The sequence below is a fragment of the Schistocerca serialis genome, chromosome 2, assembly GCF_023864345.2.
Source record: "Schistocerca serialis cubense isolate TAMUIC-IGC-003099 chromosome 2, iqSchSeri2.2, whole genome shotgun sequence".
Taxonomy (NCBI): domain Eukaryota; kingdom Metazoa; phylum Arthropoda; class Insecta; order Orthoptera; family Acrididae; genus Schistocerca; species Schistocerca serialis.
This window is the reverse complement of record NC_064639.1, coordinates 456,843,237-456,863,911: the sequence shown is the minus strand read 5'-3', so window position 1 is coordinate 456,863,911 and position 20,675 is coordinate 456,843,237. Positions and strand designations below refer to the sequence as shown.

Here is a 20,675-nt window from a genome sequence, read left to right as displayed (position 1 = left end):
AATGATCTGGAGCATTCTTAAACAGAAGATTGACAAAAATGGAGATACAAATGAAATATGGTTACCACACAGTATTTGCCAGAGAAGTGACAATGAAACTAATGGTCTCGATTACCTACTATCAATGGCAGCACACACTATACCCTCTATTAAACAATTAAACACAGATCCACGAAAGTTACTTTTGCAAACAATTCACTTATGCCGATAGACAGTTTCAAAAAATATGGCCCCTAAGAAAAATGACACAAACCAGAGCACTAAAAGGTACTAATTCTTTGGGTATGAAGGTGTTTCTAGTAGGATAGTAAAATTTATGACCATTCTTGAATTATTATTGTAATCAGCGCATGACCAAAGTACAGGGTGATTCAAAAAGAATACCACAACTTTAAAAATGTGTATTTAATGAAAGACACATAATATAACCTTCTGTTGTACATCATTACAAAGAGTATTTAAAAAGGCTTTTTTTCACTCAAAAACAAGTTCAGAGATGTTCAATATGGCCCCCTTCAGACACACGAGCAATATCAACCCGATACTCCAACTCGTTCCACACTCTCTGTAGCATATCAGGCGTAACAGTTTGGATAGCTGCTGTTATTTCTCGTTTCAAATCATCAATGGTGGCTGGGAGAGGTGGCCAAAACACCATATCCTTAACATACCCCCATAAGAAAAAATCGCAGGGGGTAAGATCAGGGCTTCTTGGAGGCCAGTGATGACGTGCTCTGTCACGGGCTGCCTGGCGGCCGATCCATCGCCTCGGGTAGTTGATGTTCAGGTAGTTACGGACAGATAAGTGCCAATGTGGTGGCGCTCCATCCTGCTGAAATATGAATTGTTGTGCTTCTTGTTCGAGCTGAGGGAACAGCCAACTCTCTAACATCTCCAGATACTGTAGTCCAGTTACAGTAGCACCTTCGAAGAAAAAGGGACCAAAAACTTTATTGGCTGAAATGGTGAACAAATGTACAACTAAATGAAACTTTATAGCTCCCTTAATTCGCTGACAGATAGTGCTTAGCTCTGCCTTTTGTCGTTGGAGAGTTTTAAGTTCCTAAAGTTGTGGTATTCTTTTTGAATCACCCTGTATATTTACTGTAATACATACATTTGTACCTTCCATACTCATCTACAAAAATGGTTGTGAGAAAGACATCTCTAATAATCTACTCAGTCCTTCCAGTCATTTTAGTTTATGAGAAAGCTAAAACACTTTGTTGAGCAAAATCTGTCAACTGCCACTCGCACTGCCATACGTGGTTTCTCAATCGAATCCTGGAGATATAAACGAAAACTTTTCCTTTTAGTATTTTCCCTGCCTTGCCAAAGTCTCTGACTGTGTGGACCCTAAAAATCTACTTGAGAAACTAAAATTTTACAGCTGGTCTTCCCAGTCTTCAGACTCCCTCATATACTCACCATCTTGTTGCATATTTGTGGCCACAAGGTCAAATAAGGCAAGGGCCAGCAACAGATATCTGGTATAATGAGCACAAAAGTTACAACTGTGCTTGTATTGCTCTTGAGGCACATTGAGAATGAAGTGCAGTTCGTTACTCTTAAAAAATTGAAATGACAATGACAGAGGATGTTCTGTCCATGTTAACAGATGGAATATATGATCCTACTACATGTTGCCAGAATAAGCTGTGGTAGTTCCATCTTTGATAGTTTTATAGGTACTAGCTGTTTAATTTGTGTCATTTCCTGTCAGATGAACTAGAATCCCAATTCAGTGTTATTGGACATTCCTGAAATTTTCCTTCTTTGCCTTATAACCATTTGAAATGGCAGTGCTAACATTTAATTTCACACTTCTTTTAGTTACTGAACAGCCATGTGTTGAAACAAATTAAAGCGCTTCTTTACTTACTGTCTTAATTTAAGCTATCTTGGCCTTACATGAAGCTAAAAGGCTCAATTACAAAGATGCAGGAACATCAACAACAGATGCCACAGTTCTCAAAAACATAAAAGGTTAAAACAAACATAAAATAAATTTTACAACGAAACAATTTTTGACAATACAATGTAATTGGATAAATAAGAAAATCTACTCACCAAGCAGCAGCAGAACACACACATAAAAGACTATAATTAGGCAAGCTTTCAGAGCCAGCAGCTCCCCCTTCAGGCAGAAGGCTCGAAGGGGAAGGAAGACGTTGAAGAAAAAGAACTGGAAAAGTCTACAAAATGGGGTAGATTTCAGGAAAGTTCTGGGTGCTGTTCCCAAAATTTACTCCTTTTCCTAGACCTCTCCAGTCTTGAATGATTACACTGGCTTTCACAGTGCAGCTATATGAGTGGTATCCATTTTTTCATGCATGTCCACGAACAGCAGCAAGCTGGACAAAATGTGATTCTATCACTTTGGTGCCAAACTTCAAAACTATTACAGATCCATGAGAAACTGTAAATATGCTTTAAGTATTTTACTGAAATAGCTGGGAAAGTACAAAAAATGGTGTTTCAGAGCAAACTCTTATCACGCAAAAGACAATTTTGAACTCCGCAACACATCCATATTCATTAGAAGTATCACAATCCATGAAGTTATAACAGCCATTAATGAAACAAGAAGTTCCCGGTCACCAGTTGCCAAAACATTGAAGCTCTGATTAAACTGTGTGACAGCTCTCTTCATCTTGATCTTTCTCAGACATACTACAATCTGCTTAAGTCATACCTGTATTCAGACCAAGTGAAAGGCATAAATTTATAATTACTGACCTATTTCAATTACATCCTGCCTATCCAATGTAATGGAAAAATTATGTACAACAGATTTTTGAGTAAGTATAATTTATTAAAGAACTCTCAACATGGTCTTAGAGGCCAGACATCTACACAGAATGCTATTTGTGAATGCTCAAAAAGTACCCCAAAACTTATGGATGAAAAACAGCATGTACAGGAATATTTTTGGACTTGAGTGAAGTTTTCAACAGTAGATCACAAAATTCTACTTATTAAGCTACAAAATAGTTGAGTGTGAAGAATCACTACGGAATCATTGCAGACAAAGGGTACATACAAGATTCACTGATTAATAATCTGAACTAATGATGGAAAATGTCTGAAGAACATCCAGTAACCTTTGGTGTCCTTCAAGTTTCTGTACTGGGACCTCCTCTCTCTCTTATATATGTAAATTATTCGGACCTGAATACAGAGGCTGTACTGTCTGCAGATGATAACAGTAAGTAAGCTTAGATAGTTAGATAGTTCGTTATGTGTCCCATTGATCAATCTCATGGTAACCATTATGATGTGGAATGTGTCAAGTGCATAAGAAATGCATACATGAATCAAAGTTTTTCAAGCATAAAATTTTTATTACCTACCCCATTCCCTTAAATGGCACAAAATGCATATATTATACCTACTGATTTACTTATTCCCATTCAAGAAGTCATCTATGGTGTAGAAGGAGTTATCACGGAGACATGATTTCAATGTATTTTTGAAACTATTACTGCTGTCTGTCAGACATTTTATCTCATACAGCAGAATATTTTACCCCTTTCTGTGCCAAAGATAGGTTAACTAGAGGATACTGTAAGTCTTTCTTCTGGTGTCATAATCAGGAATGTCACTGTTGTTTTTAAACTGAGCTATGTTGTTGAGAGCAAATTTCAAATTTGATTACTGAGCAAATGTACTGAGGCTGTTGTAAGAATTCCTAACCTTTTAAACAGATGCTTACAAGATTTGCAACTATCAGCCCCACACATTATTGGTTGGTTGTTTTGGGGGAAGAGATCAAACTGCGAGGTCATCGGTCTCATCGGATTAGGGAAGGACGGGGAAGGAAGCCGGCTGTGCCCTTTCAAACGAACCATCCCGGCATTTGCCTGGAGTGATTTAGGGAAATCACGGAAAACCTAAATCAGGATGGCTGGGCGCGGTATTGAACCGTCGCCCTCCCGAATGCGAGTCCAGTGTGCTAACCACTGCGCCACCTTGCTCGGTCCCCACACATTATTCTAACCACTTTCTTTTGAGCAGTGAATACTTTTTGTCTAAGTGTTGAGTTACCCCAAAACATTACTCCTAGTGATCGAGAGTGAAAGTATGCAAAATGTGTTAGCTTATTGATTTCTATACCCGCAAAATTGGCAGTTATTCTGATTACAAAAGTTGCTGAACCTAGTCGCTTCAGGAGATCCAAAATATGAATTTTCCAATTAAGATTCTCATCTACATGTACAACCAATAACAACAATACGTTCTACCCTGGCTACTGGCTTCTGCAGATGTGTTATATTTATTGAAGGAAATGCACTCCTCAATGTACAAAATTGGATGTACTATGTTTTTTTCAAAGTTCAGAGCAAGCCCATTTGCAGAAAACCAGCTAATAACTTTTCCAGGGACATTATTTGTATCATTTTCTATTGGAGTTTCTTTTACTTGATTAATAATGATGCTTGTACCATCAGTCAACAGTGTCAGTTTAGCTCCTTGTTTCAAACAAGAAGGAACGACAACCACATATATCATCAAGAAGAAAAGGCAACCCATGATCGAACCCTGTGGAACACCTAACATAATTTTTTCCCCAGTCAGATCAAGCGGTAAACTTTCTTAAATCACTTAAACCATATAAAGAAACTTTTTGCTTCCTGTTGTGTAGATACAACTTCAACCACTTATATGCTGTTCCATTTATACCATAGAATCGTAATTCCTGTAATGTAATGTCATGCTTCACACAATCAAACACTTTGGATAAGTCACAGAAAATTCCTATTGGTGACATTTTACTATTTAGAGACTCTATTATGTGGGCAGTGAAATTCTATATTGCTGTCTAAGTGGAACAGCCTTTTTAAAATCTGAACTGTGATTTACTAAGTATCCTATTACACTTAAGATGGCTAATCATACTTGAGTACATTACTTTCTCGACAGTTTTTGAAAATGATGTAAGCAAGAATACTGGCCAGTAATTATTGACATCTGTGGGGTCTCCTTTTTTGTAGAGAGGCTTGACAATGGCACATTTTAACCTGTCTGGGAAAATACCTTCAGTTAGTGATGTGTTACATATGTGACACAGAACATCAACTGCAACTGCTCCACATTGTTTTAATATCTTGTTGGAGATGTCATCTACTCCAAAAGAATATTTATTTTTCAAAGATCTAATGATTTTCCTTATTTCACAAGAGGTTGTTAGTTGAAAATTCATCTGACTAGGATTTCTCAAAACTGACTCTTCCATGTAGTGCTTTGCTTTTTCTTTTAAATTATTCTCACCAAATTTTTCACCCACTCTTAAGAAAAAGTTGCTAAACACATTAGCTACTTGTGTGCTGTTTGTTAAGATGGTCTCATTCTCTTTAATAATAATACTACCTACCCCAATGGTTGCTTTTCCTGTCTAACAACATTCCACATCAATTTGATTTTATTGCCCCAGTTGTCGATTTCATCTCTAACATACATATTTCTTGATTTTCTGACAACTTTACTAATTCTTGCTGTCTCATTATTTTTCTTTCTGAAGACACTTCAATACCTGTAGTAATCCAAGGTTTCTTTGAAAACTGTTTGGTGTTGCATTTACTAATTTTTTTGGGCAACAGTGTAAAAAAAGGGATACAAATGTATCAAGAAATATGTTGCACTTAGCATTTGGCTCATTACATACAACTCCCTAATTAACATTTCTTAAATTTTCTCTGAAGTGCTCAATAGATACTGGATTGAGCAACCTTACACTTTTACTTGATGGTTTCTGAACTGTGCACTCTGCTAGGCTTTGTAAGTTAATCAATTGTGCATAAAGGTCTAATAACCCATTTACCACAGGAAAAGCAGCTGATAGTTTTACATCCTCTTGCTGTACAAATACAATATCTATTAGAGTGTTACTGTCTTGAGCTATATGTGTAGGGAAAGTAATCACTGATTCTAAGTTATATATTATTAATTACACTGCTAGTTCACTTTTCCTATCAGAATTACTTAGAAAATTTACACTTAAAACCACGACAGATTAATAACTTCTTCTTTTTGTCTGACAGACAGCATAATATAAAGTCAAACTTTTTTATGAATATCTCCCAATCTCTTATTGGGGAACTGTACACTGTTGCTAATATTAATACTACATTATCTAGCTGTAGTTCACATACACAAACTTCAAAGTGCTGATAGACACAAAATTTGCTTGCTTTTACAGTTTTGTATTTATACCCTTGTTTTGTGTAAATGGCAACTCCTCCTATATCCATGCTACACCAGCAAGTGTAAGATGCTAAATTATACCCATTTATACTAACGCTATCCATCTCCACAGTTATATGGTGTTCAGACAGACAAGTATATAAATCTCATTCTTATTTCTGAGACCATCTAAACACACTGCCAGCTCATCTACTTTATTTCTTTGTTTCCCTGATGTTTTGATGAAGTTGATACTAGGCCTACCCTTAGCTTTATCCCTGACTATTGTACATGAAGTTTCTTTTATTCTTTTTTTTATTGCTGTCTGTCTGGATTATGGCTTTAACCTAAAAAAAACCTGTCTGCCTGGTTCCATTAACCACAAGGATCATCCCGTGTGTGACTGAGGTCCCCCTTACAGTTTCTGCTAAGAGAGAGACTAACTTATCTTTCCCCTTCCTGTTCAGGTGCAGGCCATGTGTAGTGTATCCCCACCTACAAGAAGCATCAACTGGAACAATACTTACGTGAAATTTTGCCAGTGTCGGGAGCATCCTGTTAAGCTCAGTGTTAAGATGCCTTGCAGCAGTGTTTCCCCACAACCAATCATGGCACTGAAAGACCTCCACAAGCCCCACATTTGTGCACCCAGTTTCTGCTCCTATTTTATCCAGGTCACTACCAATACTATATGTTGGATTCAAAGCCAGGCTGTTTCCTGCTCCCCAACTGTAATTACCCAATCTTCCTTCTCAAAGTGCCTGCATAGCTGACCTAAGTTTTCTATCACCTGGCTAAGGCTAACACTTCATTTCACAAAACTTGGGACCTGGTACTCTGCACCTAATTTCTCCAGAAGCTGCTACCCTAAACCCCTCCCATGACTGCTACCTAGAAGCATAATTCTTCTTTTCATATTCTGATTTAATACCGACCTTGTATGTTTTCTTTAAGCTAATATTCTGCTTCAACCTACATTCAACTACATCTGGATGAGGCCCATTCTCCCCTCCTTCATATAGCAAGCCAAACTGATTTACTAATTGAATATTTTTTTTTTTTCCATTCAGGCTTCCCTTTTTTGCCATTTGCTTGTTATTTTTTCCCAGCAACCCACCTCAAAGGTAAAAATTATGATGAATTACAGCAGTCAATAAATACTGCTACAAATCACTTCCGGAACTGGGCTTATAACAACTAAAATGAACAATAGGAAAACTGTTTCTGGGCGTTTTTGCCATTCAGAAAATAAGAATATACATAATTCTTGTGTCAGCATTAATCAGCAAAATATTGAGGAACCAAAATATCAAATGGCATAAACACACTGAATTCATGAACTTAAAATTGAGTAAATGTTGCTATGCATTAAGAATCATAAAGAAATGTACGAATGACACTACTGTAATGACTGCCTATTTTAACGTTTTCATACTGCCCTGACATGGTGTCATCATCTGGGGAATTTTATCAACAGCAGCAAGTACTTTCAAAATACAAAAAGAGCTATTAAAAAAAAAACTAGAAATACTGTAATTACATTGCTCTTATGATCTACTGTTGAAATTTCTTGTAGGTAGGTAGTATATTAGGTAGTAATGTACGCATGCAAAAAAACATTGCAGTAGGTAGCCATAACACAAGACTGCAAAGCAACCTGTATTCAATACATGTAAAGTCAAGTTTATGCCAAAAAGGAATTTTTCACGTGAGAATTAAGCTAGTTAATAAATTACCTAACATAATAATGACACACAATGCAAAATTATTTCAAAAGTCAGTTACAGCACATCTACTGCACTTCTGTGCTGTAGCACTGAAGATGAACTTCAATTCAAATTATACTCAATTGAAAATGATTCGCATAAAATTACATTCTTTATTGTATTGTGATACTGACCAGAAGCTCAAGCCCAGATGTATACCCCTGAGTAGTATCATAAATATATTTTTTAAATTTGTATTGTGTACTGTATTGTCCACTCTCACATAGTACATTTATGCTGCTGATGTGATGAAATGGATGAAATTCAAAAAAAGGGAATTTATGAAACTTACTTTATGGTGTTATCATAGGAAGAGAAGACAATATCAGCATAAATTGCCTTAATATTAATAAGGAAACAAATTTTTTAAAAAATATTATGCAGGGTATAGGCTGAAACAAAATTTGAAGCTACATATGGATTTTTCTCACTTCTGAATTTAGTTTTTGACTCAAAAGCTGAAGATAGGATAAAGTTGAAAGAAAACATTTTCAAGAGGACTCTACAACAAAATATCAGGGATTCCATGAAATCTGGATACAGTAATTACAACCTGAAATGTTACAAATCAGCCACTAACAGTCTGAATTTACAATTCATTTCATAGCTGCAAAACAGCAAAAAACTGAATGACTTAAGTTTTTATTTCCTTAAAGAAATTTAAAAGAAGATGCTTTAATTACTCTTCAGCCATTTAAAAAATAATCACTACTTTCAGTTGAACCGTGTATATATGTACCTTTGAATTTCTCTTGCAATAGCATATTATGTTATCCAATATATCATTCTGATGTTTCCTTGCAATCTTCTTGAGCGATTCAGAAACTGCATGCCTGACAGTTTCATTCTTGTCGCCTGCAGCCTCCACGAGTGATCCAATGACAACTTCATGTTAAAACAAGAAAAATCGGTAAAGCAAGACACAGATTTAGTTTCTAGTGCAGTACTGACATCCATAAAGCATCCTTACCTTGTAATGAACTATTTTTGGCATTGACATCCATGGCACTTGTCATACTTCATAACACTAACTCTCAATGCCGTGCTGTCTCCTAGATGCATAACAAATGTGATTAGTAGTTGTTGAAGTGAATAATTTACCACATTTTAGTCAGAATATTTAAACAAAAATGATGTAGAAACTTATAATGCCGAACAAAAATTTATTTCTTTGAAATTTGTTTCTAAGTAAGGAAACAGACCATTCTCACATTTATCCACTGAAACACCTGTCATGAGAGGGGGTGGGGAGGTGGTGTAGGGAAGCATATGGTACCTCTGCATTTGATCAAAAAATTCAATTGTGTGCTTAATGGTTGGCACTGATTACTTTTTTTACTATCAACTGTACATGCACCTGTACCGCCTCTTTCACCTGACATCACTTCGGACGACAACAAATATAGCTTACAATGTTTTTATAAATTAGATAATTTAACGACTTGGCCACAGTAGTGCGACAGAATTTATTTAGTCCTGGGCGACACCAACTGGGGAATAAACCTGATGATTCTCGCTGTACATCGTCACAATTTCTTTTGGTAACGTCACACACTATTTGTACATCACGCCTACGAGGTTTGCTGGAAGCTTATTATGCTCACAAAAAATTTACCTTCAGAAGCGCCAAAAATATTTTGCTTTCGGGTAAAGCTAGTTCACAAATGAAATTAGTACGAAGCAATAACCATCATATAAAACAGTATAACTTCTAGAAGTTTGTCTATAAATGTCAACAAAGCTAAAGGGAAGATGACATTTACCACGTGACACAGACAATTACAGCTGCTTAATTAGTCTCTTAACGGGCAATGAATCATTTACATTTGCTTTTACCTCGTTGTTCCGTTTATTGCACGCGCCACACTTCTGCTGTGTTACAGCTGACAATGTCGATACGTAAACATCACATGACATTTCTAGCATTACATCACGCGCGGTAGTCTCGAACAGTGTGAAATAGAAAAACGATACAGAACCGGTCTGATAGAATTAGTTGCAAACATATGTATCTCTGTGACAGGCTCTTAAGTGAAACAATCATTACTCAAACATGGGTTTGAACCCCCACAGTGTTTCATTCGTAGTGGTGCTATTGGGTATTGTACGCTCAGAAGCTTTCAGCACGGCGTTCTGAAGCACCGCGAAACCTTGTATTTTTCATACTGCTAAGCACTGCCAGTTAGGAACAGTTATAATTTTCAATGCAGTGGATTAATCCGGAAGAAAGACCGAGCCATCTGCCATAATATTAATAACAAAAGTTGTGTGGTGTAGCCCAAGGCCCCCATTACAAGCTCCAACATGTACTCACAGCGCTCTCTCTTTCTCTCTCAGACAAGGGTATGGGCACAGTGGGATACGAGTGCTGCATAGCGGCATACGAGTGCTGCATAGCGGCTTCTGCTATTAAAGGGACAGCGAATGCATGTCAGTGAGCTTTCCTGTCTCGTAAAGAACGTGGCGAGTACTATACACATTGTCCGCAGTTATAGGAATAATCAGCAAGTTTTACAAATATACGACATGACGGGAGAAAAGTTCTGTTATGTACTCGAGATAAATCGTGGTGGCCATGGAAGGCAAGTTATAGGCACTCTGTTTCACTGTATTTATTCACAGTTGTGCAGACGTACGTCAATTAACCCTCAATGACTGTCATTTAGCACACGAGTGAAAGACAAGCATAATGTTTAGCATAAGATACTCTGAAAACCTACAGCATTTAAAAGTGGGAACACGTACCGTACACTACATCCGCAAACCGCTTCATATAAACAGAATCACTACCCTGCTGGTATAAACCGCCAGTGAGCAGCAATAATAATTTGTAGACATCTAATGACAACCTAGCACAAAAAATCCACAACAAGATACACAACAGTTTTCATTTGAACAAATTAATTTTTGAGGTTATAAGGACGCCTAAAACTTCCAAAAAACTACTTATTTGAGGCTTCGAATAAACCTACGAGTTCAGCCCACAGATTCCGAACTATACCCCGATTATGATATTTTCATCCTCAGGGTGGCACAAACTCAATCTTTCTTTGATTAAACTTATCAGTTTCTCACGCTCCATATTTCGTGTGCGAAAACGTCGGTCGATTTGACCGAAGAAAACAAACTGATTCTAATTTCACCGATTATCGTCCGGTGTCTATATGTTCTGGAGATAAAATCGGCTATGGTGTGATCGCGCACGTAGTGGCGTACTAATGTCAAAAGAATGGGCGTATACGGCCGATGTCGGTCGTCAGCGGAATCCTCCGATATTTATTTATTTATATTTATTTATTGAGTCCTTTGATCATATGTAGTACAGTGTACAGGATGATATTGGACTTATTACTAAGTGCAAAATGATACATATTTAAATAATCATTTTTCAACATGCTACCAATTTCAATAGTTGTAGTTCTTACAATGATACAATGTTAAAAATTACAGTAGCTTTAGTTCTTAACAGTTATTCTGGTCCATGTATTCCTTTACTGAGTAGAAACAGTGGTACTGTAGATATTCTCTGACAGATCTTTCAAAAGCATTAATATTTTGTAAGCATTTTATACTATTTGATAGTCTATTTTAGAGTTTAATACCCAGATAGCATGTACCTTTCTGATACAAACTGGTATTGGCTGGAGGTACATGCAAGTTATATTTTACTCGAGTATTATAATCATGTATATCGTTGTTTTTTAAAGTATTATCATCATTTCCAATCATATACTTTTTTACATACATTAGTGTGTCAACAATAAACATACACAGTAGAGGTAGTATATTCAGTGCTTTAAATATTGGTTTGCAGGACTGTCGAGCACCACTCCCTGTCATAATCCTAATGGCTCTTTTTTGTATTCTGAAAGTCCCTTGAGCTGCTGGGGAATTTCCCCAGAATATGAGTCCATACTTGAGATGGGCATTGAAGTACGCATAATAGGCACACAATATTGCCTGTTCATTTATGCATTGTTTGAGAACCCTAAGAAGATAACAGCCCGTGCTCAGCTTGGCATTAATTTGATCTATGTGTTTGTCCCGTTTTAAGTCTCTTTGTATCCAGATGCCGAGAAATTTTGTAGCTTCATCATTTGCAATAGGGTGTTGATTGATTTTTATTTCTGGATATATCAATGTGGTGTTTTGGTGGTTATGGAAATTTAAGGCTACTGTTTTGTTGTAGTTTATTATCAACTGATTTTCTGCTGTCCTGTTACTTGGATGTTTTGTAACTGTGTTTACTTTTTCTTGTATATCTTCATTTTTTGCTGCTTTTACCAGTATTGTTGTGTCGTCAGCAAACAGTATTACTTTGTGGGAATCAATATGTATATCCAAATCATTGATATATAATAAGAAAAGTAGGAGTCCCATTACCGACCCTTGTGGTACCCCGTAAGTGATTGGGCTTTCTGATGATACATATTCTGTGATTATTCGTGCTTTATCATCTATATGTCTGATGGATACTTTTTGTTTACGGTCGCTGAGAAATGAACGAATCCAATCATTTGCCAACCACCTAATTCCATAGTGCTCTAGCTTCTTCAATAGGGTTTTGTGGTTTACCATATCAAAGGCTTTGGTTAGGTCCAAAAATATACCTGTTGTTTGTTGTTTTTCATATATTGTTTTAATACATTAGATATGCATTCATAGATTGCTGTCTCCGTTGATTTCTTGCTTCTAAAGCCATGTTGAGTATTAGATAGCACACTATTTTTGTTTATAAACTTTAACAACTTACTACACATAATTTTTTCTTTTACTTTTGAGAAACAGTATGTTAATGTAATGGGACGATAGTTTATTACTTCATCTTTGTCACCAACTTTGAAAATACAGATGACTTTTGACGTTTTTAGTTGATCTGGAAAGATGCCTGACTCTAGGGAACAGCTGCATAAGTGAGTAAGGGGGTCAATTATATTTTGTATACAGAGTTTTAGGGTTCTGTTCGGTATACCATCAATTCCTGCTGAGTATGTTGTCTTTAGTTCTCTGACAGCCTTCAATGTCTCCTCCCTGCTTACTTGGTCCACAAACATTGAAAATTTATTACTGTTGCACTACTTTACCACTTGATGCTGAGTTGAACTAAAATTAGTTTTTATTAAATATTCAGCTATCCCAGTGAAGTATTTGTTGAATATGTTTGCTGTTTCTGTGGGCTGTAAAATCTTTTTATTGTTGTGTATCAAGACAATGTTCTCCTCAGTTCTCTTATTTTTGCCATTTTCTTTTTTAATGATGTCCCACATAGCTTTCACTTTATTTGTAGAATTATTTATGTAGTAATCATTGTACATTCTTTTTGCCTATTTAATGACCTTTTGTAAGGTTTTAGTGTGTGTTTTGTAGTGAGTATGCATTTCCTCAGTGGCATTATTTTCTTTGCACATTATGTGGAGCTCCCTTTTTTTCTGGCAAGAAGTTCTGATTCCCTTAGTAATCCAACCCTTTCTTCTTGTCTTCTCTCTTATATTTACCATTTTTTGAGGGAAGGCTGTATCAAAATGCTTTACCATTTTTTCTAGAAAAATATTGGATTTTGAAGTCAGATTTTGCTTTTCATAGACATCAGACCAGTCTTCAGTATGCAATAGTGAGTTAAAGTGGTCAATGCTTTTCTGCCTGTAGATCCTTCTCTTGACCTTTAGTAAGTTATTCTTAACTGGTCTTCCTTCCTTTGTGGTGGTAAGTATTTGAGCTTTGTGGTCACTGTATCCTGTGTTAAACACTTTTACTGACCACTCCAATTTCTCTTTATCAATCAGGATTTGATCTAAACCTGTCTGACTGGTTGGTGTTATTCTCGTTGCAACTTTAACTGTGGCTGTAAGGTTATGTGTTTTAATGAGATTGCCAAGAGCGGTTTTCTGTTTACATTTACTAAGAAAATCTATGTTAAAGTCACCACATACTACAACATCACACCTTGTTTTATGCAGCTTATTTAAAAAAATTTCCATTTTTTCTAAAAATACCTCAAACTTTCCCGTTGGAGAGCAGTACACTGTAGCTATTATCAAACCTAATTTCGGAATTTTTATCACTGTCATCTCAAAGTCTTTTTCACAACTTAGGGAGGTGACATTATCTATTTTAGTAAACTCTATATTATCTTTTACATATACAGCTACACCTCCATAGTGACCACTAGGTCTACAATAGTACTCAGCCAGAGTGAAATTGTGTAGGCAGACAGATTTAATTAAGTTCTCGTCAAGCCAGTGTTCTGAAAGACACATTACGGAAATATCCTCTAGTTCATGCATTAATAAAATATTTAGTTCTTCTACTTTATTGCTTAGGGACTGAACATTTTGGTGAAAGATCTTTATTACAGAATTTGTGGGAAAATCAACAGTACCACCTACCTTTAGTTTAAATGTTTCTTGTTTGTGCAATTTGTAGCTACTGCTTTTGGCAGTAAAAAATCATTCAGATGAGGAGGCTGCCTGATGTTTCTTCTAGTTGGGCGAAATGAGGCTTCCCTAGTGATCCATTTCTCCAAGGTACTCTGACCTGCAATCTTTTTGTGCTTCTTGTCACTCTTGTTTACAAGACGGCAGATTTCTTCAGCCAAGAACTGTTTACCGTAGTAATTCAAATGTAGGCCGTGATTGGTATGCATGTCTCTGTTTAATGTACTGACATCTATTAGATTCACATAAGGATATTTTTTGCACAGTTCATTTATCTCAATGTTCACTCTTTCTATCAGTTTGTTTACACATGACCAGGGCGGTAAGTCATACCTATGGGGTTGATTTACCACAGTTACGTTTGTTTTGTTTAATTTGAGCAGTACACTGTCGAGAACTGTGATGAGTATTTTACCCTTATCTCTGCCAACGTCGTATGCGCCTGCACAAATCACGACACAGTCAGTGAAGTCAAGGTTTTCACATGATTTTGCAAGAGACTTCGTAACTTCTTCCATTCCTGCCCCTGGCTTTATAAAGGCTTGTACGCTTAGGTTTGACTGTTTGTCTGTCACTTTTTCCGCCAGTTGACGACCGTGACTATCGGCAAAAATTAGTACTTTTTTGTCTTTTTTGCGTTGGTCATGTTTTGAAACACTAGTAGATTTCACGGAACGTGACTCCTGCTGTTTTTTAATAGTTTCTTGAGTCACTTGTTTTTCAGCTACACTGTTTCCATACTTGTTTGGAGTTTTGTTTGCCATCTGCATGGAAGATTAAAAGCGAGGCTTACTGTTAAAAGAAAAGAAAAATTCCTTGACGTCTATATTTATGTGCTGCTCCATGACTCTGCTGTCAATATTTTTATTCTTGGCTTGTGTGTAACTTCTGCTTTTTCTTTCAGTAAATGTGTTTTTTTTCGTATCCAGGGTGTAATTACAAAGCTAATAAAATGTTTTCTTGCCTTTAAATAATATTTTTCATCAGGTTATGGGCCCAGCACGCTTCCACTGCGCAACTCTGCTTCTTCTTCTTCACCTTCTCCAAGGCCAAAAAGTTCTTTAGCTTGGCACAACTGTTCTGGATAACCATCAAGTACATATCCCTGATTCTGACAAGGGGCTGAAAGCATACGCTCCTTCAATAACCGAATCACATTCTCCTCTGCTACGCGTCCCATGTTTCAGCCATTTCTGTTGTTAATTCTTCTAAACGAGCAGTGATGTCATCTATGGTTTCTTTTTCTTCTTCTTCTTCCTCCTCCTCTTTTTCCTCGTCTCCTCCTTCTTCATCATCTTCGTTCACCTTCTCCATTTCCGTGTAATATATGCAAACAATTAGGTCACTGGGCAGCAGAGTGTCCACAGAACACTCGTGACAGCAATAAAAGAAAAGAGAAGAAGCGAGAAAGTGAAGACGCTGCATTTACTTCATACGCTATGGGTGTGTGTACCAGTAATCACAGTGACCCAAATAAATGGTATTGCGACAGTGGCGCTACAAATCATATCACACTCACCAAACAGTATTTTGTTTCGTATAGTGAATTTGATGTTCCTCAAGTCATTTCATTGAGGAAACAAGATGTCAAAATGTGTGTGTACGGTCAAGGAACAGTTTACATCCAAATTCGACGAAACAATAAATGGTACAATGCTAGAATGGACAATGTTTTGTACGTCCTTGATGCAAGTGCTAATCTGTTCTCTGTGACAGCCATTGCCTGCAGAGGCTACAGTACTAATTTTAGTTATAATAATGTCTGTGTTTGAAAACAAGTCAGTGGCAATATTGTTATGACAGGTTATGTGAAAAATGGGCTTTATGTGTTGAACATGCGTGTTGTTGGAAATGCAAAAATGAATCGTGTGAGCTTGATGACTTCATCCGAAACATTGCAAGTGTACCATGATAGGTTTGGTCATCAAAATAAACAACATGTGAAGAATAGTTTAAAAGGAATGAACATTAATGTGGAAGATGCCAAGAGTGAATTTTGTGACGGCTGTGCGGTTGGAAAGATGCATAGGCTGCCATTCAAAACACGAACAATACGCGCTACCAGTACTGGGGAATTAATCCACACAGATGTCAATGGACCAATGAGCACGAAATCTTTTGGAGGTAAGCATTATTATGTATGTTTCAAACACGATTTTAGTAAATTTCGTCGGATTTTCTTTTTAAGACACAAAAGTGAAGTGTGTACTGTGCTTAAGGAGTTTTTAAATGAAGCACGAACTAATGGACATGTTGTCAAACAATTTAGATGTGATGGTGGGAAAGAATTTAACAATAAGAATGTCTGTGAACTGCTTGCAGACAGGGGAATAGAGCTACTGATTCCTCCTTCTTACACTCCTGAACAAAATGATGTGGCTGAACGGGAAAATAGGACCATTGTTGAAGCTGCCCAGTCAATGCTAAATCCGAGTAAATTACCTAAAGGGTTGTGGGCAGAGGCATGTAACACAGCAGTCTACCTAATAAATCGTACTGGAAAATCTTCAGTTGAAAATAAAGCCCCTTATGAATTATGGTTTAATCGACCAGTAGGACGACTTGATCATCTCAGAATTTTTGGCACAGGCTGCTATGTTTACATTAACAAACAATTCCGTTCCAAGTTTGATGATAAGGCAGTTTTTGGACGACTTGTTGGATATGTTAATGACAAAGATGGGTTTAGAGTTGGATTCCATCTAAAAGAAAAGTGGTGTTGAGTCACGATGTGAAATTTAAGCCCGAAATTATTTGTGATTTACATAGTGATCATGTTGAATATAGTGATCATGTTGAATTTGAAGTCCCTCACGAAGAATTTAATGATCCGAATTCGTCTAAAGATGACCAATGTAAATCTCCTAGGCTGTACACTTCTGGAGGAAGCCAAACTCAAGAAAAAATTGGCACTATCGATTCTAGAGAAAGTCAAGAGTCGAGTGAATCTGATGAAAATAAAGAATTAGCAGAATTTCTAAAAGCAGAAGCTGCTGAATCTTCTAATGAAGAGAAACAGAAGAATAAAAGACAATGAAGAAAACCAACCTGGATGGAAAATGGTGAATTTTGTATGGCAACAAAAGTTGATGCACTTGAATACAAAGATCCAAACTGTTTTTCAGAAATATTGCAGTCAAACGAGAAGGAAAAATGGATGCAAGCTATTAGTGAAGAACTTCAATCACTAAAGAAAAACAATACCTGGGTGCTGGTTGACCATCCGAAGAATACCAAAGTATTGCAAAACCGCTGGGTTCTACGGCGAAAGGTCGCAGTCAATGGAGGTACTCGCTTTAAAGCCAGATTGGTTGCAAAAGGCTGTATTCAGAAAGCAGAAATTGATTATGACGACGCCTTTAGCCCTGTGGCACGTTATGACACCATACGAACTCTGTTGGCTGTAGCTGCCTCAAAGAAAATGCTGCTAGAACAATTCGATGTAAAGACAGCTTTTTTGAATGGAATACTTGAAGATGAAGTATATATGGAACAACCAGAAGGTTTCGAAGATGGTACAGGTCGAGTGTGTTTCTTAAAAAAGAGTCTTTATGGGTTGAAGCAAGCGCCACGTTGCTGGAACAAACGTTTTGTTGAACTCATGAAGAAAGCTGGTTTTTCAAACAGTGATGCAGACCCATGCCTATTTTATCGTAGACAAAATGGAAATAGCCTTTATGTGGCAATCTACGTTGATGATGGCCTGATTGTCGGCAGTAACAAGAAAGAAATTGCTGTTTTTATGGATGTTTTACAACATGAATTCGAAATAACAACTGGCAGTCTTGACAATTTTCTTGGCATAAAAATAAAGCAATATGAAGATGGAGCCATAATGATAAGTCAAGAGAAATACACAGAAGAAATTCTGCAAAGATTTCGAATGGCAGAATGCAATACAATCTCAACTCCTATTGGACGTGAGGACAATAAACAAAACGAAGAAGTTTCGTCATCTGTACCCTACCGTGAAGCAATTGGTTGTCTCATGTACCTTTCAACAGTAACTAGTCCAGACATCACTTTTGCAGTCAATAAAGCTGCTCGAGCTATGGAGAAACCAGCCACTGAAGACTGGAATAGAGTAAAGCGCATTTTCCGGTATTTGAAAGGGATCTTAAATTTTGGAATTGTATATAATAAAAAAGAAGAGTTAAAGATTTACGCTGATGCAGATTTCGCAGGTGATAACCGGACAAGGCGCTCAACAACTGGAATTCTTGCAAAGTACTTAGGTGGTGCAGTGTCATGGACAAGTCAGTTGCAGAAAGTAGTGGCCACATCCACAACAAAGGCGGAAATAATTGCAGCTAGTGAAGGAGCGAAAGAGTTAGTTTGGTTACGTCGTCTGCTATCAGAATTAGTGGAAATGTCGGGGCAGCCGCCAGTTCTTTACATTGACAATGCTAGTGCATTGAAGTTGGCAAAAAATCCAGAATATCATCGACGTTCTAAACATATAGAGGTCTGACATTTCTACGTTCGTGAAAGATATCTGAACGGTGAGATTTTCTTGGAACACATTGATGGACACAACCAGTTGGCAGATATTTTGACGAAACCCCTTGAACGAGTTCGATTTAATTTTCTATGTTCAGAAATTGGCATGCAAGAGACAAAGCAATAATTTCATGATTTTTTCTTTTGGAGGAAGTGTTAAAAGAAAAGAAAAATTCCTTGACGTCTATATTTATGTGCTGCTCCATGACTCTGCTGTCAATATCTTTATTCTTGGCTTGTGTGTAACTTCTGTTTTTTCTTTCAGTAAATGTGGTTTTTTTCGTATCCAGGGTGTAATTACAAAGCTAATAAAATGTTTTCTTGCCTTTAAATAATATTTTTCATCACTTACAACGATAGAAACAAAACAAACGTGTAGCGTATCAGGCACTGGTAACAAAAGCAAAGGAAGTTGAGCCAAATGGTAATTGTGATATGGTTGTCAAAAAAAATTAATAATCTGCATAGCTGTTACAGGAGATTATTTAAAAAAGTACACCAGACAAGTCGTTCAGGGGCAGGCAATGAATATACATGGTGCATACACTAATGTTGTGGTATTTTCAGCTTCTTTCTTATCTGCATGACCAGGAACTTTATTGGCCAACAACATCGAGCATTGACTCATCGGAATGTATGGTAAGCGAAACAATGTTGTAGACTTAATAAATATACCCTTTTTAATCAATGTGATGTGTTTGTACACATATAAAGAGTTATACAGATGAGATTAAGAAAAATGCACTTAGTGCTTAAAATACTCGACATTGCGAAGGTATTTCCAGTATTTCGATCATATTGTAGTGTTTTTCGCTGCGTAATATGCTATCAGTTTTTCTCGAATGGACACAGTTTCTAAAGAACAGTTTCTGTTGTACCCGATTAGTAATCATATTAGCTGAATTGTACCCTGGGATATAGATTCTTCCAAATCTTCTGATTTAATGTAATTTATATTAGATTAGATTTAGTTTTCGTTTCATAGACCCAAAACTGAGATGATTCTCGAGGGTCATGTTAGAAAGTATAGTCTAACATAAAAAATGTAGAACATTGAACAGAATACTCACTTCTGTGATCATCTGTCAGAAAACTGTCAAGCCATGTTTATATTACAGAAAACTGGAACTGCTAGTATTTACAGAATTATCATTGTGTCAGAATGGAACCTATTTACGCGCTTTTAATAAATTTATCATACACATAGTACCTAATCTTGGCTGTTGTGACCAATTGCTGTCATAAATGAAATCTAACAGTTATTTTTACTTATGTTAGTCTAACAATTCCTATTAATATACTCATCTATAGAGTAGAGGGAGTTGCCTACGAAAAATTCTTTCAAAATCCTTTTAATCTGTGCTTCATCTGACACGTAAGTTTTTAATGGTTGTTGGCAATTTATTGAAAACGTGTATTCCTGTATATTGGACCAAACTGGACCAAATTAAGTGATTTTAGGTGTTTACATAAATTGTTCTTATTCTTAATATTGATACTACGTATTGAGCTATTGGTTAGAAACAGACATAGTATTTCCAACAAATTTCATTGAGGACTTGTGTCACAAGAAATTGTGCAGAACACAGTATGACATCACAAGAGCACCTGCGTGCTCTGGTTTCAAAGCAATTGCTGTGTGAAAAATCCTAAATTTTGTAGATAAAATCTCAAATGCGTTTTTCATAACTCTGCAAGCCCTTGAGAAATAGTTGTTGAAAACATGCCTGTCTTCTGTTAAATTGACTTAAGTGTTGTTCATAAATTTTGTTTGCAATGAAAACGCCTCACT

At 36.7% G+C, this 20,675-nt stretch overlaps 1 protein-coding gene across 3 annotated transcripts in view; it reads right to left on the bottom strand.

Moving 5' to 3' along the window:
* The window catches only part of LOC126457353 (maestro heat-like repeat-containing protein family member 1), a 247,734-nt gene extending 237,843 nt beyond the window's left edge, over positions 1 to 9,891 (bottom strand). For all 3 annotated transcript variants that reach the window (XM_050093582.1, XM_050093583.1, XM_050093584.1), the window contains exons 1-3: positions 9,786 to 9,891; positions 8,920 to 9,001; positions 8,689 to 8,834 (exon numbers count right to left, since the gene is read on the bottom strand). In XM_050093582.1, coding sequence (XP_049949539.1) covers positions 8,689 to 8,834; positions 8,920 to 8,965 — 192 coding nt within the window. In that variant the 5' untranslated portion in view covers positions 8,966 to 9,001; positions 9,786 to 9,891. The remainder of the gene's footprint in view (positions 1 to 8,688; positions 8,835 to 8,919; positions 9,002 to 9,785) is intronic.
* Between the last annotated feature and the right edge of the window lie 10,784 nt (positions 9,892 to 20,675).